Here is a 26,862-nt window from a genome sequence, read left to right as displayed (position 1 = left end):
TTTATTTGTTGGAGACAGAGTCTCACTCTGTCACCCAGGCTGGAGTGCAGTGGCATTATCTCAGCTCACTGCAACTTCCACCTCCAAGGCTCAAGCGATTCTCCTGCCTCAGCCTCCTGAGTGGATGGGGTTATAGGCACCCACCACTATGCCCGGCTAATTTTTGTATCTTTCAGCAGAGACGGGGTTGGCCAGGCTGGTCTGGAACTCCTGGCCTCAAGTGATCCACCCATCTCAGCCCCCCAATTGCTGAGATTATAGGCATGAGCCACTGTGCCTGGCCCAGAGTCTGATTTTAATTTAAAAAAAGAAAATCCTATACCACAACGTTAAAGGAATGAAGTTGGAAAGTAAATGTTTTGTTTGTTTTGTTTGGTTGTTTCCTGATGGCTACTTTGTGTTTTTTGAACACTAAGTAGCAATTTTTCCCCCTAAAATGTTCTCCTCTTGTGTTTTGTGGACAGTGGCTATGGTGGTGCCCCAGGGTTACTGGTAACTTCAAAACATGGTTAACTTGCCTACTGGGTACCCTAATAGCACATGGGGAAGTATCAACGTCATCGTCATCATCATCTTTCTACAGAGGAAACTGAGGCCCAGAGACGGTGAACTTCCTGCCCAAGGTCAAGTGAAGGTCATCCTTATTGAGGGCTTTTCCCATCATATCAGACAATAGTAGGCAAATTGAGACAGGATTGGAGGAGGAGGAGAAGGAGGAGATGGGGGTGGAAGGGGAGGAGAAAAAGGAGGAGAGGAAGAAGAAAGGGAAGAGAAGGAGAGGGAAGAGGAGAGGGAAGAGGAGAGGGAAGAGGAGAGGGAAGAGGAGAGGGAAGAGGAGAGGGAAGAGGAGAGGGAAGAGGAGAGGGAAGAGGAGAGGGAAGAGAGGGAGGATGGTAGAGGAGAAGAGGGGAGAAGGGAAGAAGTGGGAGGGAAGATGACAGGGAGCAGAAAGGAAGAAGAAGGTGGAACAGGAGAGAGGAAGAGGAGGAGGAGGGGGAAGGAGGAAAAGGAAGGGGTGCAGGAAGAGGAGGGGGTGCGTGGGCAGAAGGTGGGAGAGATGCAGGAGGAGGGAGGGTGCAGGGAGGGGTGCAAGAGGAGGGGGGCAGGAGGAGGAGGCTGGGGCAGGGGGAGAGGGGAGGAAGCCTTATAAGCTTCTACACCAGGAATGGAATCCAGGGTGATGAGGGCAGAACAAGGGTAAAACCTTTCATGTGCCTCTCTGACACCAACCTGGTTCTCCCACAGCCTCAGACTTGCCCTAACCCTGGGGTCACAGTGGACCTCTTCCAGCCTCTTGAATGCTAAGTCAGGAGGGGGAAGGGTGGGAGAGGGGAGGAGGAGGGGGAGAAGGAGGGGTGGGGGACTCCATTCAAATCCCGTCTTCCTCCTCTCGCATACCTGCCAGAGATAGACGAAGCAGACCACGATCCAGACGAGAGGCAGCCACAGCCCGTTGAGGTAGAGGATGCTCTCGGTCAGCCGCTGCACGTCCACGGACACCAGGTTGACCACATCACCCACCGCACTGGCCTTTCTGGAGCCACTGGACAGAGCCAGGACTTGGCGGGTGGGCAGAAGAAGAGAAGTAAAGTGGGGAGGCCGGGGCAGAGGGATGCCCCAGGTGGCTTCTCCACCCACTGAGCCCCACTTCACGCGTCTGCGAGGTGGGTGAGTAAAGTCTCTTAGGCCAACCTCTCAGGGCTCTTTGAGGATCCACAGAGATGACAAAAATGAAAATCCCCCAAGATCCCTAAAGCACGGGAGGCATAATAATGAATAACATGCACGAAAACACCAGATTAACACAGATAACGGTGGTCATCTGCCCAGTGCTCACCATGTCGCAGGCACTGTGCTAAATGAACAGCCTTATCCTTCCCCGGGGTGCTCACAGCCATGAATGGTACCAAGCAGGCACTACCATATTCATTCCCTCTAATGCCAGGCCAGGTGCAGTGGCCTCTGCCTGTAATCCCACCACTCTGGGAGGCTGAGGTGGGAGGATTGCTTGATCCCAGGAGTTCGAAACCGGCCCGGGCAACATAGTAAGACCCAAGCTCTACAAAATACTTTAAAAAATTAGCCAGGGGGCCGGGTGCGGTGCCTCACGCCTGTAATCCCAGCACTCTGGGAGGCCGAGGTGGACAGATCACCTGAGGTCAGGAGGTGGAGACCAGCCTGGCCAACATGGTGAAACCCTGTCTCTACCAAAAATACAAAAATTAGCCAGGCATGGTGGCAGGCACCTGTAATCCCAGCTACTTGGGAGGCTGAGGCAAGAGAATCGCTTAAACCCAGGAGGCAGAGGTTGCAGTGAGCCCAGATCAAGCCATTGCATTCCAGTCTGGGCAACAAGAGCAAAATCCATTTCAGGGGGGGAAAAAAAGAAAAAATTAGCCAGGCATGGTTGTGGTGTGCCTGTGGTCCCAGCTAGCTACTGGGGAGGCTGAGGTGGGAGGATTAATTGAGTACAGGAGGTTGAGGCTGCAGTGAGCCATGTTGGTGCCACTGCACTCTAGCCTGGGCAACAGAGCAAGACCCTGTCTTTAAAAAAAATTCTATGGATAAATTGCTCTCTATTATTCTCTCACCAAGGAAAATACCACTTCCAGTTAAATTAAGACATGTAAGAGACATCTCGATTTTGGAAGTATTAGAGTGAAAAAAAAATGTGAGACTAGAATCAATGAAATGAACATTTACTAACCCCATTCTATGGCTAAAGAAACCGAGGCAGAGAGAAGTTGAGCAACTTGCCCAAAGTCACAGCCCTTGTAAGCGCCTACACAAGGAATGGAATTCAGGGTGACGAAGGCATGACAAGGGTGAGACCTTTCACATGCTTCTGTGACACCAACCTGGTTCTCTGGCAGCCTCACATCTGCCTTAACCCTGGGGTCACAGTGGACCTCTTCCAGCCTGTTGAATGCTAAATTCCACATGCAGCCCTCCCTTTGTGACTGCGTGAGGGAGTGAAGAAGTGATCCAGGAATGACTGGACATAGAAATTCTCCACTTAGCAAGTCTTTGAAGAGTGCCCACTGTGTGACTCACACTGAGCTGGGAACTGAAAATACAGCTGTGAACAACAGAGATGAGGCTTGCTCTCCCGGGACTGGAGTTTGAGGTGGGGAACAAGGCTCTATAATAAAGATTTATATAACTGGCCGGGCACAGTGGCTCACACCTGTAATCCCAGCACTTTGGGAGGCTGAGGCGGGTGGATTGCTTGAGGCCGGGAGTTCGAGATCAGCCTGGCCAATATGGCAAAACCCCATCTCTAGTAAAAATACAAAAATTAACTGGGCATGCTGGTGGGCGCCTGTAATCCCAGCTACTTGGGAGGGTGAGGCAGGACAATTGCTGGAACCCAGGAGGCAGAGGTTGCAGTGAGCCAAGATTGCACCACTGCACTACAGCCTGGGTGACAGAGTGAGACTCTGTCTCAAAAAAAATAAGACAAAACAAAAACATTTCTATAACTCATGCTTTAATGGCAGTTATGATGAGTAACATAAAAAAGTAGCCCAGGCTGAGCGCGTTGGCTCATGTCTGTAATCCCAGCACTTTGGGAGGCTGAGGTGGGTGGATCACCTGAGGTCAGGAGTTCGATACCAGCTTGGCCAACATGGTGAAACCCTGTCTACTAAAAATACAAAATTAGCCGGGCATGGTGGCGCACACCTGTAATCCCAGCTACTCAGGAAGCTGAGACAGGAGAATCACTTGAACCCAGGGGGCGGAGGTTGTAGTGAGCCGAGACTGTGCCACTGCACTCCAGCCTGGGCAACAAGAGGGAAACTCTGTCAGAAAAAAAAAAAAAAAGCCCAGAGGTTAGAGAGGAGGGATCTGATCTCATCAGGAGATCAAAGAAGGCCTCCTGGCGGGTGGGTGGGGAATAGGAAGATCAATGCCTGCTCACCAGGCGGCCTTCCTCTTAGGCTCAAGGAAATGTGGACTCTCAAGACAGGATAGGGCACACCCAGCTCTGGCATGCTCAGGGGAACAGGAGCCTGGGACGCAGCACTCTGGCAGGACAGCATCAAGAGCTGCCTTCTCGGCCACCTAGGAGCTGTCCCCTCTGTCCCCTCCTCCCCTAGGTGACAGCTCAGGTGTCAGGGAATGACACTTACATGGGACGGGACCTGCCCTGGCTCAGATGCTCCATACCCCACAGGAGCCAATAGCTCTTGGGGCAGCAGTCCAGGGACTTAGCTCCCAGAGTCCCGGGAAGGGACAAGAGCCACTGCACAGAGAGAAGTCTAAAGCTATGGCCTCCAACCAGGTATTCACAGTCAATGGACAGAACTTCCAGCCCAGATGCAATTTGGGTTTTTTTGTTTTGTTTTGTTTTTCTTCTGAGACGAGGTCTCGCTCTCTTACCCAGGCTGCGCTGTAGTGGCATGATCTCAGTTCACTGCAACCTCCACCTCCCGGGTTCAAGCGATTCTCCTGTGTCAGCTTCCCGAGTAGCTGGAATTACAGGCACACGCCACCATGCCTGGCTAATTTTTGTATTTTTAGTAGAGACGGGGTTTCGCCATGTTGGCCAGGCTGGTCTTGAACTCCTGACCTCAAGTGATCCGCCTGTCTCAGCCTCCCAAATTGCTGGAATTACAGGCGTGCACCACTGTGCCCAGCCTAGGGGTCATTTTTACCTCAAGCAGTATTGTCTGGGAACACAGCTGACAGGCCACCTTATCAGAAGGTTAATCCTTTATCCTCAAGGGGGAATGAGTGGAAGTTAAAATCAGGCTCAAAAATTAAAATTAGATTAGGGGGAGTAGAAGTGGTGCCTAGGCAGTGAGAACAGCTGCAAAGGCCCCAGGGTGGGTGGGGGCCTGGAGTGTTTGAGGAACTGAAAGGAGACCTGTGTGGCTGGAGGAGAGTGAGCATGGGAGGAGGTGACGGGATGAGGTCAGAGACACCCTAGGGACAGATCACACAAGACCTTACAGGAATAACTAAGGAGCTGAGACAGATCACTTGAGGCTAGGAGTTCGAGACCAGCCTGACCAACATGGCAAAACCTTGTCTCTACCAAAAATATAAAAATTAGCTGGGCGTGGTGACACGTGTCTATAGTCCCAGTTACTCAGGAGGCTGAGGCAGGAGAATCACTTGAACCCGGGAGGCGGAGGTTGCAGTGAGCCGAGATCGCACCACTGCACTCCAGCCTGGGTGACAGAGCAAGACTCCGTCTCAAAAAAATAAATACATATAATACAGAGAAATAACTAAGGAAGTGAGAATGTATGGTGAGTGACTCTAATAAGCAAGGACTGAATGCGTTCTCAGCTGCTGATAACATTACTGCCTGCTCAGTGATACTGCTTTTCCTGGCTGGGAAGACCTGCCCTTGTCCCCCAGGGCTCACCTTTCTGTACACCAGGCCAGTGATGGCCGACCGCAGCCTCATCTGCAGCACCTTGAGCCTGTACATGTTCTGCTGCTCAAACAGCGTTTGCAGGCAGGCCGAGAGGAACATCAGCACGGCGAGGAGGTAGCCCTTCCAGGCTGGAGGCTTGGGATCACCAATAAACTCCAGGAAAAGGCTTGCAGGGGAAGGAGGGAGAAGGTACAGCTGGTGAGAGGAGGTGCCTAAGGGTGTTGCCTTTGCCCAAACCAGTCCAGATGTGGAGGATCAGTCGGCCCAAACTAGTCCAGGTGTGGAGGATCAGTCAGGTTTTTTTTGCAATAATGGTCTCCGTTATTTCCCCCACTGTCCATACTCCTTTTCAATCTGACTGCAGCTCCTCAAGATCAAGAGGTGGAGTTTTTGTTCCCACTTGTTATAGGCTAAATTGTGTCCTCACAAACTTTATATGTTGAAGCCCCGACCCCCAGTACCTCTGAATGTGACTGTATTTGGAAATAGGGCCTTTAAAGAGGCAATGAAGTTAAAATGAGGTCATTAGGCTGGGCCCTAATCCAATCTGACTGGGGTCCTTTTAAGAAGAGGAAATGTAGACACACAAGGAGACACCAGGGGGCGCAAACAGAGGAAAGACCATATGGGGACACAGGGAGGAGGTGGCCAACTGCAAGCCAAGGACAGAGGCCTCAGATGGAACCACCTTGCAGATACTAATCTCGAACTTCCAGCTTCGAGAATCATGATAAAATACATTTCTGTTGTTCAAGCCACTCAGTCTCAGTCTGTGATGCTTTGTTATGTCAGCTGAGCAGACACCACCTGAATCTGGGCTGGCTACAAAACCAGCTTTGGCCAACAGAGTACAGTGGAGGTAAAGCCATGCTGGCTCTGAGCCTAGGCCTCAAGAGAAAATGTGGTTTTTGGTCTATTTCTTAGAACCCTCCCAAGCAGCCACATGAACAAGTCTGAGCTAGCCTTTTGGAGGATGGGGACCCACATGGAGCAGAGACAGCCATCCCAGTCTCAGATACACAACTGCAGGCACATGAGAAAACCCAGCCAAGAAAAGAAGAACCACCCAGCTGAGCCCAGCCCACATTACTGACCCACATTACCATGAACTAAATAAAAGAATGTTTGTCATTTTAAGCCACTCACTTTTGGGGCATTTTACAGCAAAAACTAATTGATGCAGTCAGGTAAGAGCTTGCTTATTTGCCCTTCTGGGGGTCAGTCACTTTCTCACTAATCCATTTCCCTTCCTCAGTATCCTTCTCACCCACCATCCAGTGTCCCGGGCACCAGATGTATAGGCAAAGGTGGGAGAGCTGAAGCCCCCTGGCCCTGGAAGGATGACACTAAGAGACCACCCACCTTAGCAGGGCACTTGAGGTCTGGGACTCACCTGAGCAGCTTGGGGACAGTGAACCTGAAGACATCACTGATGACGAGGCTGAGGGTCTCCAGGAGGAAGGTAGAATGGAACACCTGCCAGATGGCCTTCAGCAGTGGGCCCCACTGGCTCCCTTCTTGCCGTAGGAAGGGCTCGGTCTCTGGAGCCTCCATGCCACTGCCGCCTTTCCTTTTAAATGCTATTGCCTTGTTGTGCCTGAGGGGAAGGGAGAGATTAGCTCTGGGTCCCATTTTATACTCTCAGCCGCCAGCGGCAGGGCCAGGCATTAAAGGGTTGTTTTCCCAACAGTGGAGATGGGTGGGTGTGGATCTAGCCTGGCTCCCTCACCTGTTCCTCCTTATCACCCTGAGTACCCACTTAAGAGACAATCATGGGAGTTGGGGGGCAGGGCAGGAGGGCACTCTGAGGCCTCTTAGATGGCCATGGGAAAGCACACCTGTTGAGCACCTACTATGTGCCAGGCACTCCCCAGTCATCCTAAGACCGCCTGAGAAGCCAGGTGTTGTTCCCATTTCACAGATGAGAAAACTGGGGCTCAGAGAAGCGAACTTGCCCAAGGGCACACAGCTGAGAAGTAAAAGAACTGGAATTTGATTCCAGCTCTCTGCCTCCAGAGCCCATGCACTTTTCTTTTTTCTTTTTCTTTTTCTTTTTTTTTTTGAGACAAAGTCTTGCTCTGTCGCCCAGGCTGGAGTGCAGTGGTGTGATCTCAGCTCACTGCAACCTCCACCTCCCAGTTCAAGTGATTCTCCCACCTCAGCCTCTCGAGTAGCTGGGATTACAGGCAAGTGCCACCATACCCAGCTAATTTTTGTATTTTCAGTAGAGAAGGGGTTATGCCATGTTGGCCAGGTTGGTTTTGAACTCCTGACCTGAGGTGATCTGCTCACCTCGGCCTCCCAAAGTGCTGGGATTACAGATGTGAGCCACCACACCTGGCCTCTCATGTACTTTTCAACCTATCATGTTGTCAACCTGGAGGAAGAACAGCACCCCGTCCCCAACACACACAATCAGCCAGCCCTTAGGTGGTTTTGAACTGGTGGAGAATCACGGCTGATGGGCATGGGGCATGGGGCATGGGGCCTGGTGCTCTAGCTCTGGGTGAAAGTGCAGACAGAAGCTCAGGCTGCCTCAAACTAATAAGATCCCCAGCCTTTGGCTATAACCGGGGGCCACAGAGAAGAGCTAAGGTGAGGGAGGGAGAGGAGGAGATGGGGGAGGCCCGAGGGCCCCTGTGAGGCAGGTCAGAAGCCCTGGGCCAGAAAGGAGAGGCTGGGGCGATGCAGCTGCTGACAGTCCGGTTGCTGTGTGGTCCTGGGCGGGGACACTGCTCCTCTCTCTGTGTGTGAGAGGATGGGTGTGGTCCCCCGCTGAGTCCCCTGTGGCTCTGACAACCTATAAGGTTATCAGTAATTTCTTTTTCTTTTTTTTCTTTTTTTTTGAGACGGAGTTTCGCTCTTGTCGCCCAGGCTGGAGTGCAGTGTAGCAATCTCGGCTCACCGCAACCTCCGCCTCCTGGGTTCAAGCAATTCTCCTGCCTCAGCCTCCCAAGGAGCTGGGATTATAGGCACACACCACCATGCCTGGCTAATTTTTGTATTTTTGGTAGAGACAGGGTTTCACAATGTTAGCCAGGCTGGTCTTAAACTCCTGACCTAGGTGATCCACCTGCCTCGGCCTCCCAAAGTGCTGGGATTACAGGTGTGAGCCACAATGCCTGGCCACTTATCAGTAATTTCAATCCCCATTACAGATCTGTGACCCGGGGCCACGTGCTGGGATCAGCTCTTTACACGAAGGAGCTCACTGACTCCCCTGGATCCCCTTGCCAGGTGAGCATTATTAGGTTCTCCATTTTACAGAAGGGGAAGCTGAGGCTCTGAGAGATGGCGACAGCCACCCGAGGTCACACAGCAAGGGCAGAGCAGGGATTTGAGCCTAGATCTTGATTTATGGTTCGTAGAGGGTTTCTTGTGCACTAAGGACCCCCAACCTCACCATAATAAAATAATAATAAAAAAAGAAGCATAAGAAAAAACCTCTGGTGAGCTCAGGTGGCCAGACCCTTCAAGGCCAAGGTCTCTGTCCCACATTATTGGTCTGATCTGGTGTTTGGTTTGGCATCTATGGAGGGTTGTGGTTCAGCTCTGTTACTGAGTGGGTGTGGCCTGCTGCTCACAACTATTTTGGCATTTGGATCTCAAAGCCAAGAAGATGCCCCTTCCATACAGAGAGCATCCCTGCCCACCCTTTCCTGTTTGATCCTGCCATTTAATTCATTGCCTTCACAGCCATGCCCATGGCTCCAACCCTCTCTTTGTCTCGTTAGAACCCCAGGTGGGTAGACTTTGTCTGTGTTTTCCACCAAGATGTACCTAGTATAGAGTCCAGCTCCTGCACACAGTGGGAGCTCAATAAACACTTGTCAAATGAATGGGAAAAACAGATTGAGGGATGTGTGCAAAGGGCCTAATAAGAATGCCCCCCGCACATGCTGTTATAAAAATTTATAGAAGGAAGGAAGGAGCTTGGCTGGGTGGACAGAACTTGGCTTTGGAGCCAGGAGACTGTGGTTCCAATGCCTGCTCTGTCTCCTCTCCTCTGAGCCTTAGTGTTTCCATCTGCAAAATGGGGTCGGGGAAGAGTTGACTGGAAAGTTTTCTTTCTGGCTGAGGTTTTGCTCAGTTCTATTTGAGCTGTTTGCCCCAGAGAGTCAGTGTGTTCAGCCTGCAGGCTCCATAGCAAGTGTTTTCCTCTCCTGCAGGTCTCACCTCCCATCAAGGAAGATGTCCAGATTGCTGTCTGACGTCTGGTCTCTGGACTGAAGGCCATTTAGTGCAGATCTCACAAATGATGGTGGGGCAAGGCAGGGGGTATGCATGAGTGGCATGGGCAAGGTGTGAGTTGGGGGATACAAAAGGGAGTGGTGGAGGCCGGGCACGGTGGCTCACACCTGTAATCCCAGTACTTTGGGAGGCCAAGGCGGGCGAATCACCTGAGGTCAGGAGTTCAGGGCCAGTCTGATAGCCTGAGCAACATGGAGAAACCCCGCCTCTAATAAAAAATACAAAAATTAGTGAAGCCGACTTGACCAGCAGGTGGCTGTTGTGTGGCCTCTCAGGAGGATGCCCTCTCCCTTCCCCCAGTGGTTGCAAAATACTTCAGAAAGAAAACCAAAGTTCTCTGTGGGTGCAGTCGGTTGTTTCAGAAGCTGACGGAGCCTGGTCTTTGTATAACCCCATCTTTCCCCTTTCTTTCTGTCAACTGTTTATGGGAGGATTCGCAAACTGTTCTGGAGAATGTTTCTACCCTTTAGTTCTAGTGTTGGGTGACCTGTAATTTTCATGTTGGCTGGGGATGCCAGGAGTTGGCAGAGGCTCCTTCCAGAGCCCCTGTGGACTGGATTCTGCCACTTCCATAAAATCATTTAAAAGTAGAGGGTGAGTCAGGTGCAGTAGCTCACATCTGTAATCCCAGCACCTTGAGAGGCCAAGGCAGGCAGATCCCCTGAGGTCAGGAGTTCAAGATCACCCTGGCCAACATGGTGAGACCCTGTCTCTACTAAAAAATTTAAAAATGAGCTAGATGTGGTGGCACATGCCTGTGGTCCCAGCTACTCAGAAGGCTGAGGCAGGAGAATCGCTTGAATCCAGGAGGTGGAGGTTGCAGTGAGCCGAGATCATACCACTGCACTCTAGCCTGGGTGACAGAGCGAGACTCTTGTCTCAAAAAACAAACCAACCAACCAACCCAGTGAAGGGGGTCCAGCAAGCCATGCCTGGGGTGAGAGAGAACTGATGTTTTGGTTCTCTCACACTACTTATTCTGTTTGGAAAAACACATGCCCTTCCTTTGTGGGAACAGCCCCTACCCACTTCTGTGGCTCTGAAGGGACCACCAGTCATGGCACCAGCCCCCTGGGCATGGGATTGGCCCCTGACAGGCACATAACTTGAGCCGGGCCAATTAGAGGCCTTCCTTGGGATTTACTATATGGACGTTAGGAGAGAGATGCTCTCTCATTCTGCTGGAGTTTGCTGAACTTGCATGGGAAGGGATAGGCCTTATGGAGAGACCAACACATAGATAATAGTTGGGATGGGAGATGAAAGGAGAGAATCCTGACATCATTTGAGTCCCCTGATCCAGCAACACCTGAGGCTAGATCCTCTTAGCTGTGTGAACCTATAGTATCAATCTCTCTCTCCTCTGTCTCTCTTAATGTGTGGGATTCAGCCATCTGCAACAACTACCACAAAATCCCGGAGTATGCAGGGAACTTCCCACAGAGCTAACTTCCTTTTTTGTTCTGTCTCCTGAAACACCAAGGTCTGGTGAGATTAAGCAACGTGTCCAAGGTCATCGCTATTTGAAGGCAGGGCAGCATTTAACCCAATTTTATCTAATCCTATGCAGGCTCATTTATCTAGACCAGAGTTTCTCAAATGAGGCATCCCAGGCTCTAAGGGCTGCAGAGAAGTTTCCAGAGATGCCACTGAGGGCAGGAGTGGACAGAGTGGATAACTCCAAAGATCTTAACACCCTCTGGATGACTAACAGTGCTTGAGCACTTCCCATTTGCAAGACATTTGCAAGTTCTTTTCCATAAATCATCTTTTTTTTCATCCCCATAAGCTATGAGCTGGGGCTAATGACATCCCCACTGAACAGATGAGAAAACTGAGGCCCAGGAAAGGAATTGCTCAGGTTATATAGTAAGTGAGCAGCTGCTTGTTTGTTGAGTCACCTCCCAACCCTCCACCCCGGCCTTAAAATACCTCTTCTGTTTGCTGCCTGTCATTCTGCCATTTCTCCATTCCCCATTTGTAGGAACCTGTGATGCGTTCTGGGAGGAACCATATCTTAGCCTGATACTACTTAGTGGGATCAGCTGGAAGGCAAGGTGGGGAGGCGGCAGTGCAGCCAGAGTAGCGTTGGGGGCTGGACTGGGGGTCAAATGATGAGGTTTTTTTTGTTTTTGTTTTTGTTTTTGTCTTGTTTGTTTTTTTTTGATACGGAGTCTGGCCCTGTCACTCAGGCTGGAGTGCAATGGTTACATCTCCACTCACTGCAACCTCTGCCTCCTGGGTTCAAACGATTCTCCTGCCTCAGCCTCCTGCGTAGCTGGGATTATAGGTGCCTACCACCACGCCCAGCTAATTTTTGTATTTTTAGCAGAGATGGGGTTTCACTATGTTGGCCAGATTGGTCTTGAACTCCTGACCTTGTGATCCGCCTGCCTCGGCCTCTCACAATGCCGGGATTACAGGCGTGAGCCACCGCACCCGGCCAATGATGAGCTTTTCTGAAGAAGCATCAGGTGAGTTCTTGACCTCCACCCACTTACCTCCGGGCTGCACTGCGGTTCCTCATCCACTCCTTTTCAAGCCGGGAAACAAGTTCTTCTGAGGAGTTTTCTCTCACAAGCGACCAGAAGTCTTTTGGTCTCAGTGGCCTCCTGTATCCCCTCCAGACCAGGCTGCAAAAGAGGGGCACCAGGGAAAGCTTTTCCTGCCATTCACCCCTGCAGGATCCTGGCCAGGCAAGTAGCTGTGTGACCCTGGGTAAGTCACTTTACCTCTCTGTACCTCTACTGGCCCCTGGGTAAAAAGAAAGCAATTCACTAACCCCACCTAATGTCTGCAGGGCATTTCTCGTTTCACAAAGATTGTCTCATTAATTCTTACATGAACCCATAAGGTAGGTTATTATTGTTTGTTTGAGATGGAGTCTTGTTCTGTCTCCCAGGCTGGAGTGCAGTGGTGCAATCTCGGCTCACTGCAACCTCCACCTCCCAGGTTCAAGCGATTCTCCCACCTCAGCCTCCTGAGTAGCTGGGATTACAGGCACCCACCACCATACCCAGCTAATTTTTGTATTTTTTGTAGAGATGGAGTTTCACCATGTTGGCCAGGCTGGTCTTGAACTCCTGACCTCAGGTGATCCACCTGCCTCAGCCTCCCAAAGTGCTGGGATTACAGGCATAAGCCACCACACCCAGCCTGTAAATTAATAGTTTATAATTGTATAAATGTATGAGTATATTATTATAGATCTATTTTACAGATGGGGAAGGAAATAGAAGTGCAGAGACATTCAGAGGCTAAACCAAGGGATAGCCCTTGGCAAGGGAAAGAGACATTTCCCTGGGAATCAGAAGTCCGTTGACCAAAACTATCATTGTAGAAGAAGCTTGAACTCCTCCCTCAGCTTTTTTTTTAAATTATTATTATTATTTTTTGAGACGGAGTCTCACTCTGTTGCCTAGGCTGGAGTGCACTGACGTGATCTGGGCTCACTGCAACCTCCGCCTCCCTGGCTCAAGCGATTCTTACGCCTCAGCCTTCTGAGTAGTTGAAATTACAAGCCACCATCACACCTGGCTAATTTTTGTGTTTTTAGGTGGTGTATCACCATGTTGGCCAGGCTGGTCTCGACCTACTGGCCTCAAGCAATCCTCCCACCTCAGCCTCCCAAAGTGCTAGGACTACAGGCGTAAGCTACCACCCCTGGCTAATTTTTTTGTTTATAGTAGAGATGGGATTTCGCCATGTTGGCCAGGCTGGTCTCGAACTCCCGGCCTCAAGTGATCTGTCGGGGTTGGCCTTCCAAAGTGTTTGGATTATGGGTGTGAGCCACTGTGCCTGGCCTCAGGTCTCTTTAATCTTTCTGATGACACCAGCCAGAAGGTCTTGCCTGGTTCTGGTCTCTGACTCTTCTCTAAGCCTTACCAAGTTCCCTTTTCTTTTTTATTTCTATTCTTTTTATTTTTTTGAGATGGAATCTCACTCTGTTGCCCAGGCTGGAGTGCACTGGTGTGATCTCGGCTCACCACAACCTCCACCTCCTGGGTTCAAGTGATTCTCCTGCCTCAGCCTCCTGAGTGACTGGGATTGCAGGCTCCCACCACCACACCTGGCTAATTTTTATATTTTTAGTAGAGATGGGGTTTCACCATGTTGGTCAGGCTGGTCTCGAACTCCTGACCTCAGGTGATCCACCTGCCTCAGCCTCCCAAGGTGTTGGGATTATAGGCGTGAGCCACTGCGCCAGGCCACCAAGTTCCCTTTTCTAATGCAGAGCCAACTTGGGGAAGCAACCGTTCTGACATAGAAATTATTAATGTGGCTTGATTTTCCCTGAAATTGTTTTTGGAGTTCTCCTATATGGAAAGTGATGCTATAGATTTTTCCTATTTTAGCAGTGATAGAGAGTTTCTTTTTAAAAATAGTTTATTCAAGTAAAAAAAGTGACTCAATTTAGTTTTTGCCCCAGGAGGACAAAAAAGCATCAAGAGTGGTCCATAAATGCTTAAGTTTGGGAAGCAGGGGCTGGACCCCCCAGTAGAGCTGTTTAGAAAATCTCTAAGCTCTTTCTACCAGTTCCACACATTCAAAGCCTGATATTTTTCATTTATTTAATAGCCATTTAGGCCGGGTGTGGTGGCTTATGCCTGTAATCCCAGCATTTTGGGAGGTCGAGGGGGGTAGATCACTTGAGGTCAGGAGTTTCAGACCAGCCTGGCCAACATGGTGAAACCCGGTCTCTACAAAAAACTACAAAAATTAGCTGGGCATGATGGCAGGCGCCTCTAATCCCAGCTACTCGGGAGGCTGAGGCAGGAGAATTGCTTGAACCTGGGAGGTGGAGGTTGCAGTGAGCTGAGATTGTACCATTGCACTGCAGCCTGGGCAACAAGAGTGATACTCTGTCTCAAAAAAAAAAAAAAAAAAAGAGAAAATGAATAGCCCAGGCACAGTGGGTCACGCCTGTAATCCCCAGCACTTTGGGAAGCCGAGGCAGGCAGATCACCTGAGGTCGGGAGTTTGAGATCAGCCTGACCAACATGGAGAAACACTGTCTCTACTAAAAATACAAAATCAGCCGAGCATAGTGGTGCATGCCTGTAATCTCAGCTACTTGGGAGGCTGAGGCAGGAGAATCGCTTGAACCCAGGAGGCGGAGGTTGCAGTGAGCCAAGATAGTGCCATTGTACTCCAGCCTGGGCAACAAGAGTGGAACTCCATCTCAAAAGAAAAAAAAATAATTACCACTTACACTCATTATTTGCCAGGCCCTGCTCTAAGTGCTTTACAGATCTTATCTTATTTAAGCTTCACAACCCTATGAGCTAAGTGCTATTATTAATCCCATTTTGAAGGAGTGGAGACTGAGGCACAGAGAGGTTAAGTAACTTGTCCAAAGCAACACAGCTACGAAGTGGTAGGGCCAGGATTCAAATCCACATGTCATGTGCTACTGAGGTCTGAATGCCGTGTGGTTGGGAGGGAGCACATCCTCAAGTGCCTTGTGAGCTGGCCCTGGAGAAGCAGCTATTTTCTCAATCTGCCTGGAACCCTCTAGAAAGTAGACACTTGCTCCTTTATCTCCTCACCCCTGGGGCTTAGCACATAGTAGGTGCCTATTAAATGTTGGTGGAATGACTGAAATCAAGTATTGGAGACAATTCTATTACTATTAAGCACCTGCTGTGTGCAAGCACTAAGCACTTTCCATCTTATGCAGGTTGAGTCATCCCCATTTTACAGAGGGAAAACTGAGACTCTGGAGGTTTGCGACATGGCCTGCTAACAGGCAGAGCCGGGATTCAAATCAAGATCTCACTCCAGTGAGTGAATGGGAACAGGATGCAGATGGTGGACACTGAACACGAAGAAGAAAGCACTGAGGCTGGGATGGAGAAAGACTTGCTGGCCTTTGGAAGCACAGGGGAAGGGCCATGGCTGGGAATCAGAGCAGCAAATGCAGGCGGGTGAGGCACCACCCCAACCCTTCCGTTCGACTTTACTTACCCAGAAATCCACCAGAACGTGGCTTTGGAGGGGAAGGCTGCCCCAGTCTCTGGACAGGGGTTCTGCAACAGACAAAAATGGAGAAGGGAAGTATGTGGCAAGGGTAGGAAGACAGGACGAACTGTGTATTTTTTTTTTTTTTTTCGAGACAGGGTTTCGCTCTGTTGCCCAGGCCAGAGTACAGTGGTGTGATCTTGGCTCACTACTACCTCTGCCTCCTGGGTTCAAGCGATTCTCCTGCCTCAGCCTTCCAAAGAGCTGGGATGACAGGTGTGCGCCACCACACACAGCTAATTTTTTGTGTTTTTAGTAGAGACAGGGTTTCACCATGTTGGCCAGGCTGGTCTCAAACTCCTAACCTCAAGTGATCTGCCTATCTCGGCCTCCCAAAGTGCTGGGATTACAGGCGTCAGCCACTGTGCCCGGCCTCTTTGGTGTGTATTTTGATGTGCTGACTGGTAGTTAAATTCAGTGTACATATGAATTCACTCTTGGGACAAAATATGCTGGATTTGAGCTTGTTTTCAGGCAAATCATGTTTCATCTTGCAGAGCTAATTCAAAGTATACTGACTGCATGCACTTCTTCCTTAGGGGAAGAAAACTCATCATAATTTGTTTCTAGGCATATGTTATTAGAGCTAGGATTAAAATAAATCCTACATACTTTCTTTAATATGCTAACATTAACACGTTTCGCTTAAAAAAGTATCGATCATTTATCATGGAAAAATACACCAGCTTACACAAATTCCTAAAGCGTTTTTCGTGTGTGTGTGTGTGTGTGTGTGTGTAGAGACGGGGTTTCGCCATATTGCCCAGGCTGGTCTCGAACTCCTGGGCTCAAGCGATCCACCCACCTCAGCCTCCCAAAGTGCTGGGATTACAGGCGTGAGCCACACACCCGGCCCCAAAGCTTTTTGTGAGATTATATATTTTACCTGCGAAATGTATGGGTCAGAAAGATTTGAGAAAGTTGTTAGATAATTCCACCAACAAACTCTCCCGTCCTTTCCAGCTGTGATGGTGAATTCTAAAGTAGAATTCATCTTTGGAGCTTCTCCCTGTAGGCATGCACCTTGCGTTGCACCAGCAAGATGTTGCGCGGAGTCCTCCAGGCCTCTAGAAGGCAGAGATGGTCTCGTTTCCTTGCCGAGCATGCGCCTTAGTTCTCTCCTTTGGGGCTGTGAACGTGGGGTCGAAGCGCGCGTGCGCGGCGGGCGGCGGCGGGCGGCGGCGGGCGGCGGCGGCGGCGGCGGCGCGGGGCCTGGGCTGTCAGCCGGCCTAGGAGGAGGAAGGAGCCTGCAGCGTGCAGTGTGAGGGGCGGGACCCGGCTGCCGGCGGTTGGTCTAGCTGGGGGAGGTCGGGCCATGCTGATGGGCCAGGGCGCGGGGCCGCTGGGGCCCGCGGTGGTCACCGCCGCGGTGGTTCTGCTGCTGAGCGGCGTGGGGCCGGCGCACGGCTCGGAGGACATCGTGGTGGGCTGCGGTGGCTTCGTCAAGTCGGACGTGGAGGTCAACTGCTCGCTCATCGAGGTGAGCGCCCGCCCCGCCGCCCGGCGCCGAGTCGCCAGGCCGGTGGTTCAGCCTCTCTGGGCCGCGCTGGCCTCGTCTCTGACACCGGGCGGTGTGGAGTCCTTGGAGCCCTTACCTCTTCCGAGGCTATGCTGTCCGCGGGCTCCCTGCAGCCCCTCCCCAGTCGCGCTGGAGGGGAGGTTCTTATCATGGGGTCGTCTAAGGACTGAGGGGTGCCAGACCTCAGGTTCTTCAAAACCCGGACTCCAGATCCCCGGAACACAGACCCCAGATCCTCAAAACCCAGACCCTAAATTCCCTGGAGCCCAGACTCCATTTCTTTAAAATTTAGACCTGAGATCTCCTCGAATCAGACCCCCTGAAACTCAGATTTCCCCAAACCCACATTCCAGATCCTAGAGACCACATGTCTTATCCCCCAAACTCCACAGCCCAGAACCCCCCGAAGTTCTAATCCACTGCTCCTCCAAACCCCGCGGCATGATTTTAAAGAGCATCAATTCCCATCCCATAGATTCTGACCTAGTAGATCAGTATTGGCAACCCTGGGGCCGGAAAGGTATTTTTTATTTCTCCGGCTCCCCTGCACTTCTGAAAATGGAGAGTTGCCAGCTGCCCTGATTGCCTTAATGAGTAGTTAATGGAATTACCCTAGAGATTTGTGCTGAAGGTTTTGTGTGTGTGTGTGTGTGTGTGTGTGTGTGTGTGTTTTAATTAAGTTGTAAAGTCCTGTTAAATGTTTATCAGCCCGGTGGGATTATGACCCAGAAAGTTTCCCGTAAAGAGGAAAGGGATGGATGGAGGTAGGGGCAGAATGTCATTTGTCCTGGTAGATGGGAGGGGACCAGAGCAAGGCCTGGGCCTCATTTTTGGGAGGGGATTTATGGTGGGGTAGGACAAGGAAGAGGAAAAGAGCGGGTGCCTCGGAGGTAATTTAGGAGAAAACGAAGGAAGAGGCTGGGAAATGCCAAAGAGAGGGATTGGGGAATAAGACCCCAAAGATCGTCTGAAAGCACCTTTGAGCTGTTCCAGGGCTGGCAGTGAAGGGTGAAGCTCTGTGTTCTGCAAAGCGGGCTGCTGAGGATTGGGGGAGGGGTAGGGAGTCAGTTCCACACCCCACCAGCTCTGCGACCTGCCCTTGCTCTAGGTTTCAGTTTTTGTACCTATAGGATGGTGTTGGGAGAGAAACAGTGGAACCCAGCAGATACATTTCTTTAACAAGCGGATCCGTGATCTTCTTCAAGGCCCCCTTGTTTGCTGCTTTTTCAGTCTGAAGAGGTCAGAGGTCAGGCATTGAATGAATCTACCCACTGGCAGCGGCAAGGCTCCTAGGATTTCCTGGGTACATGTTTCTGGGTGCCTATGCCACCTCCTAGGTCTGCACTGGGGACAGGACACGTTCAGGGTGGTATGGCTGTAGACGGCACAGGGCATTTCAGAAGCTGAAATGCAAGAGGCCGGTAAGGCCTCTTGCAACTTGTAGTTTCCAGGGGTTCTGGAAGGAAGGAAAAGACAGGCACCCCCCTCCACCCTCACCCTCATACTAATAGTGACCTTGAGAGCAGAGGACAGGTTTTGTGACCCATTTCGAAGTGTGTTCCTTAAGCCCAAGAGCTGCCTGTCCAGATGGTGTGGGACACTCATTCTTTCGTAAGTAATTCAGATTCTGAAATCAGACATTTCATACTGGCCATCTTGACGTAGATTACATTGCCATCCTGTGTCCTGATTGTACTTTATGAAAGATGTAGAAATAATCATGATATTTCACGGTTATTTCTTGATTGTGTTTTTTTGCGTTCCTATGCAACTGCTGCCATTCTTCTCTAGCTTTCTCCCATCCTGGGTGTTTTTACATCGTGTTCATTGAGTCAACAACTATTTACTGAGCCCCGGCACATACTGAAGCCTTGTCCCCAGTGTGGATATAGCAGTACAGTGAACAGAACAGACAAAACTCCATACTCTCATGAGACTGACATTTTGTTCTCTAACAGGGACCTTACTGTTAAAAAAAAAAAATTATACTGGTTGCTAATACTTAACAATCAGCAGGTTTCACATTAAAAACTGGGTTCTTTATTTCTCTGGAAAACCAGCCGATCTTTAGGCTGCCACACTTGGCTTGGGTTTTGTAGTGATCTGAATCCTTTTGGATGAATGCCCCTTGATGTTGCCTCCCTAAGCGGTCTAGGCTGGTGAATTTCCAGTCCCTGCCTTAAATGCATGCATCTGAATCTCTTTGTCACCTGTAGCAAATTCACTGAGTACCTAGAGTAAGCAAGACACTGTCTCAGGCACTGGGGAATGAAGCTGTGGTCACTGACCTCTGAGAACTTTACATACAGGCTTAACCTTATTTCACACGAGTCCTTTCCCAAATGTTCAAATGTTCATTTTATGAGTTAGTCACTTTGTACATCTTCTTAGCTGGTAAGATTCGACTGTTGCATTGCAGCTCGTGTCATGGTTTGTTTCATGGTCATAGAGCATTAACATTTTGGAGGTGAGGCTTTTAGGTGCATCAGACCCAACTGCTTCCTTTTACAGACATGGAAACTGAGCCTCAGAGTGGTTGAGCTGTGCGGGTACATTTAGGAAATTTTCCTTGAGCCCGGTATGTTCCCTACGTATTACACTGTGTTGCCTTTTTCTTCAGAGAGAGATATTAAATAGTAATACAAACTGCTTTTTCCATTTTACTTATTTTATTTTGTTTTATTTTGAGGCAGGGTCTCACACTGTTGCTCAGGCTGGAGTACAGTGGCACCATCATAGCTCACCAAAGCCTCTGACTGCTGGCCTCAAACACTCCTCCTGCCTCGGCCTCCTGAGTAGCTGAGGCTACAGGCACGTGCCATCATGCCTAGCTAATTTTTTTTCTAGTAGGGATGAGGTGTGGCTGTGTTGTCCAGGCTGGTCTCCTGGGCTCAAGTGATCCTCCTCCTTTGGCCTCCCAAAGTGCTGGGATTGCAGGCATGAGCCACCATGCCTGGCCGCAAACTGATTTTTCTTTGAATCCATATTCTATAGTAGGTGCTTAATATGCGTTGATGTGAATCTGTACAACCACATGAAAAGGAGTGGCTCTGTGTCTACACCTGAAGAAACCGAACACGAGCTTGCCCAAGGCCACGCAACACGTGGAAGACTCAGATGGCATTTGGGCATCTTACTGGGTTAACACTTCGTGTCTGGTAATGCTCAGAATGTAAGAGTTTTAGAGAGTCCTTGAAGAGAGGACAGATATTAAATGTCTTTTTAGTCTCTTTTTCTTCTGAGAATGAAAGTAATGAGAAAATTAAGTTTCTAGATGAATGTTGCTCCAAGTATTTGAAATTATTCAGAGTTAGTAAGGAAGATTTCTGGCCCTCGTTCCAGACCTTTAGTTGAGAAATAGAGGTGGGCCCCAGGAATTTGCAATTTATTTTACTTTATTTTTTTTTTTATTATTATTTTTGAGATGGAGTCTTGCTCTGTCTCCCAGGCTGGAGTGCTGTGGCATGATCTTGGCTCACTGCAACCTCTGCCTCCTGAGTTCAAACAATTTTCCTGCCTCAGCCTCCCAAGTACCTGGGACTACCGGTGCCTGCCACCATGCCTGGGTAACTTTTTTTGTATTATTAGTAGGGACAGGGTTTCACCTTGTTGGCCAGGCTGGTCTCAAATTCCTGACCTTAAGTGATCTGCCCACCTCAGCCTCCTGAAGTGCTGGGAGTACTGGCATGAGCCACCGTGCCCAGCCAGGAATTTGCATGTTAATAAGCACCTTACTAATGGCAAAGTTTGCAAATTTGTTTTAGACCCAGAAACTTACACGAGCTACCTAGAGACAGCCACTAAAATACACAGAAAAGCATTGAAAAATAAGGCATTGTAATAGGCTGTAGGTGGTTTCTAATCTGAAAAACATTGAGTCACATGATTTGGGAGAGAGTTTGTTGATTTCCCTCTGTCCCCAGTAATGCCCCGTGTTAAAAGCTGGCATATAATAGGTCCTCAGTGAATGTATACTGACTGAGTGCATTCAGGTGTAATATGTGTAGTTAATTCCCAAAGGCAATGTTATGATTTCTGTTTTCCTTCCTTCCTTTCCAGATAAAGCTGTACACCAAGCATGGGACTTTGAAATACCAGACAGACTGTGCCCCTAATAATGGTTACTTTATGATCCCATTGTATGATAAGGTAAGAGGGGACTGCTTGTCACTTATGATGGGAAGTCACTAGTGTGCCTCACCAGGCTGCACTAACCATGCCCTTTCCTACACTAGCAAATGCTCATCTGTTTTGTAAATTATTAGTGGAATATGGTAATCCTAGCCACATTTGGAGGGAGACAACTTACAAACTGCCTTGACGAATACAGTGGCTCTCTCTGTGTTTAGGGCCATTTGGCAATGTCTAGAGACGTTTTTGTTGTGACATCTGTGGCTGTGCGCTACAGTCACCCAGTGAGTAGTGGCCAGGCGTGGAGCTAAATGCGCTACAGTGCTGCCTACGACAGCCCAGATGTCAGTAGTGCCAGGGCTGAGAAACTCTGATTTCATGGAACCCGTTACTTGCAGGCAGCTTAAAGTATTGTTAAAACAATTGTATAAGTAATACATGAATTCATGAACTTTGTGAAAAAAAAAAGTCAAGGTCTTTAGAAGTATGTGAAATAAATTTGTACCCTTTTCCCTCCAATTTTACCTCCCTCTGTAGTGATGACCTCTGATAATCTGATAAAGGTTTTTTTGTTTTGTTTTGTTTTGTTTTCTTCTTTTGAGATGGAGTCTCGCTGGGTCACCCAGGCTGGAGTGCAGTGGCGTGATCTTGGCTCACTCCAACCTCCACCCCCTAGGTTCAAGCCATTTTCCTTCCTCGGCCTCCCGAATAGCTGGGATTACAGGCACCTGCCACTACACCCAGCTAATGTTTTGTATTTTTAGTAGTGACGGGGTTTTGCCATGTTGGCCAGACTGGTCTCGAACTCATGACCTCAAGTGAACCACGTGCCTCAGCCTCCCAAAGTGCTGGGATTACAGGTGTCAGCCAATGTTTCCGGCCCTCTTATAAAATTTTGATGTGCATCCTAACAGATTGCTTTCTATTTATAGTTATTCAGATATCCACGGGTACACATGCATATGTATATATGCAAATACACACAAGCACACATGCACATAGATATGTATCCACAAACACCTCTATACAATCCCATCCTCCCACATATAAACCTTTTATTTGGAAATACAGATTCATAGGAAGTTGCAAAAATAGTCAATATACATAGTTTTGATTTTGATATATTTTTTAATACAAATGAAATCAAACAATAGGATTTATTCTGCAGTTTCATTTTTTCCCCTGTGTTAATGCTTTCAATACCAGAGGGACATTTGGTTTTTTCCTCTTGCGTGCTTTCAACATTAGCATAGATAGATCTACTGACTTTTTTTTTTTTTTTTTTTTTGAGACAGAGTCTCACTCTGTCAGCCAGGCTGGAGTGCAGTGGCGCGATCTCGGCTCACTGCAACCTCTGCCTCCTGGGTTCCAGTGATTCTTCTGCCTCAGCCTCCCAAGTAGCTGGGATTACAGGCACCCACCACCATGCCCAGCTAATTTTTTTTGTATTTTTAGTAGAGATGGTGTTTCACCATGTTGGCCAGGCTGGTTTTGAACTCCTGACCTCAGGTGATCCGCCCACCTCAGCCTCCCAGAGTGCTGGGATTACAGGCATGAGCCACCATGCTCGGCCTACTGACTTCTTTTTAATCGCTGCATAGTGTGTCAGAGTCAAACCCAAACTGTAATTTATTTAACTACTTGGACATATAGACTTTCCCCAATTTTAAAATAGTAATTTTAACATAACACACCAGGAAATATTCTTGAACTTAACTCTTCATCCAGAATGCATAGGATTGATTTCTAGAGATGGACTAGCTGGGTCTGTCCTGAAATCTATTTAATTAATTTTTAAATAGTATCAGTATCAGTCTCAAGAAACCAGGAGGCTGGATGTGGTAGCTCATGCCTGTAATCCTAGCACTTTGGGAGGTTGAGGCAGGTGGATCACCTGAGCTCAGGAGTGTGAGACCAGCCTGGGCAACATGGTGCAACCCCGTCTCTACTAAAATACAAAAAAATTAGCCGAGTGTCATGTGGATGCCTGTAGTCCCAGCTACTTGGGAGGCTGAGGCAGGAGAATCGCTTGAACCTAGGAGACGGAGGTTGCAGTGAGCCAAGATCGCACCACTTCACTCCAGCCTGGGCAACACAGCAAAGCTCCATCTCAAAAAAAACAAAAACAAAAACAAAGAAACCAGGGTTGATAAGTAAAATCTAGTTTTATTTATTGAATTAATGAGTTAATGTATTGTTTAGAGACAGGATCTCCCTCCGCTGCCCATGCTGGAGTGCAGTGGCACAATTATGGTTCACTGCAGCACTGACCTCCTGGGCTCAAGTGATCCTCCTGCCTCTTCCACCTAAGTAGCTAAGACTGTAGGCGCCTGCCACCACACCCAGCTAATTTTTTAAGAACATTTTTTGTACAGATGGGGTCTTGCTATGTTGCTTAGGCTGGTCTTGAACTCCTGGCCTCAAGTGACCCTCCTGCCTTGGCCTCCCACAGTGTTGGGATTATAGGTATGAGGTACTGTGCCTGGCCAAATCTAGTTTTAAGAGGTGACTTTAGTTCCTGAAGATACATGCTAACTTGTGCAACTGTAGGCACGTGAGGGCTTAATGGGAGACTCAATTAATAGAATTATAGTATGTTTAGTATTAAAAGACAGTGAGTGGCTGAACCTAGTGTCTTTAGAACTCATGAATGGGCTTCAGCACTGTCTTCTGATTGTTTAGATGAAAACTTCTGGTGTTCAGCTTCAGCTTGTAGCTTCTGAAGAGAATCAGTGCTCAGTACCATGTAGAAGAACAAGGCTTACTCTTAGAATTTCATTTCCGGTGTAAAAAAATTTCAGATTAAATGATAACACTAAACTAAATTAAGCCAAAGTCACAATTCTCATTTCTTGAAATTACATTTTCTTTTTTTCCTTTTAGGGGGATTTCATTCTGAAGATTGAGCCTTCCCTGGGGTGGAGTTTTGGTAAGTTAACTGAATCACTAGACATTCTTTGTAAAAGATTAGATGATATGCCGAATATTAATTTAGGCTAGCAGAGTGCATAAACTATTAAAATATTAAGGATCATTTCCAGTATGGAAGAGGGTTTGTATTCCTCCCTTCCTTGCCCCCATCACTCTGGTTTCATTCGGATTTACCTTAATCTACCTTAAGACTTTCTGTCACCTTTGAAAAATGGACATCTTTTCTTCTACCTTTCTGGAAACTCCTCCCTTGCAGTTTCACTCATTACGTAGCCGTAGAACAGTATAGAAATCAAGAGTGGGGACTTGGTTCCCGTCCCAGGATGGCTTCTTTTTTAGCCCCCTCAGTTTTTTAATTTTTTATGGAATTAATTGAAACATTTAAAGATTGTGAGATTTGTCATAAAAATCCAGATTTATGTCCCATGAGATGAGAAGACTGTCAGCCTTAAACCTTACCAGTTAAATAACTTTGGGCAAGTTACTTCCCCCGTGTCAGCCTGGCTCCTCACTGTCGAGCAAGGGTAGTTATAGTCCCTGCCCCACTGGGTACTTGGAGGATTAATAAACCAATACTGAGTGTTCAGAGTGGCTGGCACGTAATTAGCAAGTACTCAGTATTCGAAAACAGCCCTTCTGCACACATCCCAATAAAAGCTCCAAACTTTCCTCATATAACTGTCTTCAGGCATAGCTGGGGAGTTGGGGATGGGGTTGAGATCAGAAGAGAGGGTCTGTTTTGGTGTAGTTTACATTTTTGAAGAGGAGAGACTCTTGATGTTTCAGCAGAACAGGTGTGGGTGACCCCAGTCCATGGCTTGGGGAGAGGAGTAGGGATCACCGTTGTTGATATCAGGCTTGCTCGTGCATTAGACAAGGAAGAATTTAGCACCTGCCATCGCCAAGGCTAAAATGAGGCTCAGGCAGCTGACAGCTAATTTGGCTCTGTGAGAGCAGCTCTTTTATCAGTTTGTAGTCAGGGATAGGGCGGGGGGTGCCTGGCTGGTACGTTCCAGAAAGCTGGAGAGGAATGTAGCCCTGCTCATGGCCAAAGCAGAAGTCCAGATTGGTGGCCTGGAGGAGTGTTGTGTTTGCCACCCCCCACCCTACCCCCAACTGGTGCTGTTGATAAGCTTTTTAATTGAATTATGCTTTCAGAAAAGTGCCTTGGATGAATTTTCACTAAGTGAACACACCCATGTATCCACCATCCAGATGATAAGATAGCACTTCACCAGCACCCCAGAAGTCCCCATCCTGGGTGCTCATTAGCCATCCCACCGCACCCTCCAGGTGACCACCACCCTGACCTTCTACAAATGAGAGATCCATTTGGTCGTTTTGAACTTTATACAAATGCTATCATGCAGGGAACTTTTTAATATCTGGTTTCTTTCACTCAACATTATGAACTTTATCTGTATCATTTGTAGCTTTAGTTCATTCTCTTTGCTGTTCAGAATTCTGATGCATAAATATAAAATTATTTATATTTTATAAAATATTTATATTTTATTTTCTTATTTTCTTTTTTTTGAGACTGAGTCTCGCTCTGCTGCCCAGGCTGGAGTGTGATCTCGGTTCACTGCAACTTCTGCCCGGGTTCAAGCAATTCTTGTGCCTCAGCCTCCTCAGTAGATGAGATTACAGGTGTGCACCACCACACCCAGCTAATTTTTGTATTTTTAGTAGAGATGGGGTTTCATCATGTTGACCCAGGCTGGTCTCGAACTCCTGACCTGAAGTGATCTGCCCGCTTTGGCCTCCCAAAGTGTTGGGATTATAGGCAAGAGCCACCACGCCTGGCCTATATTTATATTTTATATTCATATTTTGTATCAGTGATCTCTTCTACTGTTGATGGCCATTTGAGTTGCTTACCGATTTTGGCCACTAAGAGTAGTGCTCCTGTGAACATTCTTGCATGTATATTTTGATACATGTGTGTCTGCATTTTTGCTGAGTATATCACAGGAGTAAAGTTGCTGAGCCATAGAGCTGATACATGCTCAGCTTTAGGTGTTTGCAAACATCCAAAGTGGATGCACCAGTTTGTGTTCTCCCAGCAGTGTACAAGGGTTTCCATTGCTCCACATCCTAACCTACACTTGGTATCGTCAGTTTTTTTTAATTTTAGCCCTTCTGGTAGGGGTGTGGTATTATCTCACTGTGGCCTTGATTTACATTCCACTGATGGCCAATGAGGTTGCACACTTTTTCGTATGTTTATGTTTATTTGCCATGGGTTGGCTATTTTTGTAAGATTCCTGTTCAAGTCTTTTGCCCATTTTTTATTGGAGTCTTTGTGTGTGTGTGTGTGTGCGCGCGTGCATGTACGCGTGCAAGCACGTGTGTAATTCATCTTAACTGAAAATCTCATCTCATGGTTTTCCATTTTTTTCTCTACTCATTACTCCATATTCTTCCTAACCTTTCAAAAACTCAACCTTAACCCCTATTATGATGAACTCTTCAGTTAAAAAATGGAGTTAATTGCTGATATTGAAAAATCAAGAGATGGTATATAAAATCCAGATTTCCAGTTTTTCGGAGAAGTTGGAAGCTCTGGCAAAGCATGGTAGTGGTTGGCAGACTTGAGTGGCAGTTGTCTCCTTTCAAT

The 26,862-nt window shown here is 48.3% G+C and overlaps 2 protein-coding genes and 1 long non-coding RNA gene across 4 annotated transcripts in view; 2 read left to right on the top strand and 1 right to left on the bottom strand.

Moving 5' to 3' along the window:
* Positions 1 to 16,793, bottom strand: part of LOC134729300 (ATP-binding cassette sub-family C member 6-like) — a 44,958-nt gene extending 28,165 nt beyond the window's left edge. The window contains exons 1-7 of the mRNA XM_063597581.1: positions 16,548 to 16,793; positions 15,608 to 15,669; positions 12,142 to 12,273; positions 6,783 to 6,986; positions 5,378 to 5,555; position 4,929; positions 1,399 to 1,559 (exon numbers count right to left, since the gene is read on the bottom strand). Of these exons, the coding sequence (XP_063453651.1) occupies positions 1,399 to 1,559; position 4,929; positions 5,378 to 5,555; positions 6,783 to 6,986; positions 12,142 to 12,273; positions 15,608 to 15,669; positions 16,548 to 16,766 (957 nt within the window). The 5' untranslated portion in view covers positions 16,767 to 16,793. The remainder of the gene's footprint in view (positions 1 to 1,398; positions 1,560 to 4,928; positions 4,930 to 5,377; positions 5,556 to 6,782; positions 6,987 to 12,141; positions 12,274 to 15,607; positions 15,670 to 16,547) is intronic.
* On the top strand, positions 1,533 to 12,147 carry LOC117978622 (uncharacterized). Of its 2 annotated transcripts, none has more exons than XR_004669295.3 (3): positions 1,533 to 1,668; positions 8,548 to 8,626; positions 9,559 to 12,147. It is a non-coding gene; the product is annotated as an uncharacterized LOC117978622 (long non-coding RNA). The 2 variants fall into 2 exon arrangements; XR_010110268.1 differs by having other exon boundaries at positions 1,548 to 1,664.
* Positions 16,794 to 16,846: 53 nt separating the features above from the next.
* The window catches only part of LOC117978030 (BOS complex subunit NOMO3-like), a 36,358-nt gene continuing 26,342 nt past the window's right edge, over positions 16,847 to 26,862 (top strand). Inside the window, exons 1-3 of the mRNA XM_055100181.1 lie at positions 16,847 to 17,141; positions 21,240 to 21,329; positions 24,195 to 24,240. Coding sequence (XP_054956156.1) covers positions 16,977 to 17,141; positions 21,240 to 21,329; positions 24,195 to 24,240 — 301 coding nt within the window. The 5' untranslated portion in view covers positions 16,847 to 16,976. The remainder of the gene's footprint in view (positions 17,142 to 21,239; positions 21,330 to 24,194; positions 24,241 to 26,862) is intronic.

Source organism: Pan paniscus, chromosome 18 (assembly GCF_029289425.2).
Source record: "Pan paniscus chromosome 18, NHGRI_mPanPan1-v2.0_pri, whole genome shotgun sequence".
Lineage (NCBI taxonomy): Eukaryota > Metazoa > Chordata > Mammalia > Primates > Hominidae > Pan > Pan paniscus.
This window is presented reverse-complemented; position numbering and strand designations above follow the sequence as displayed.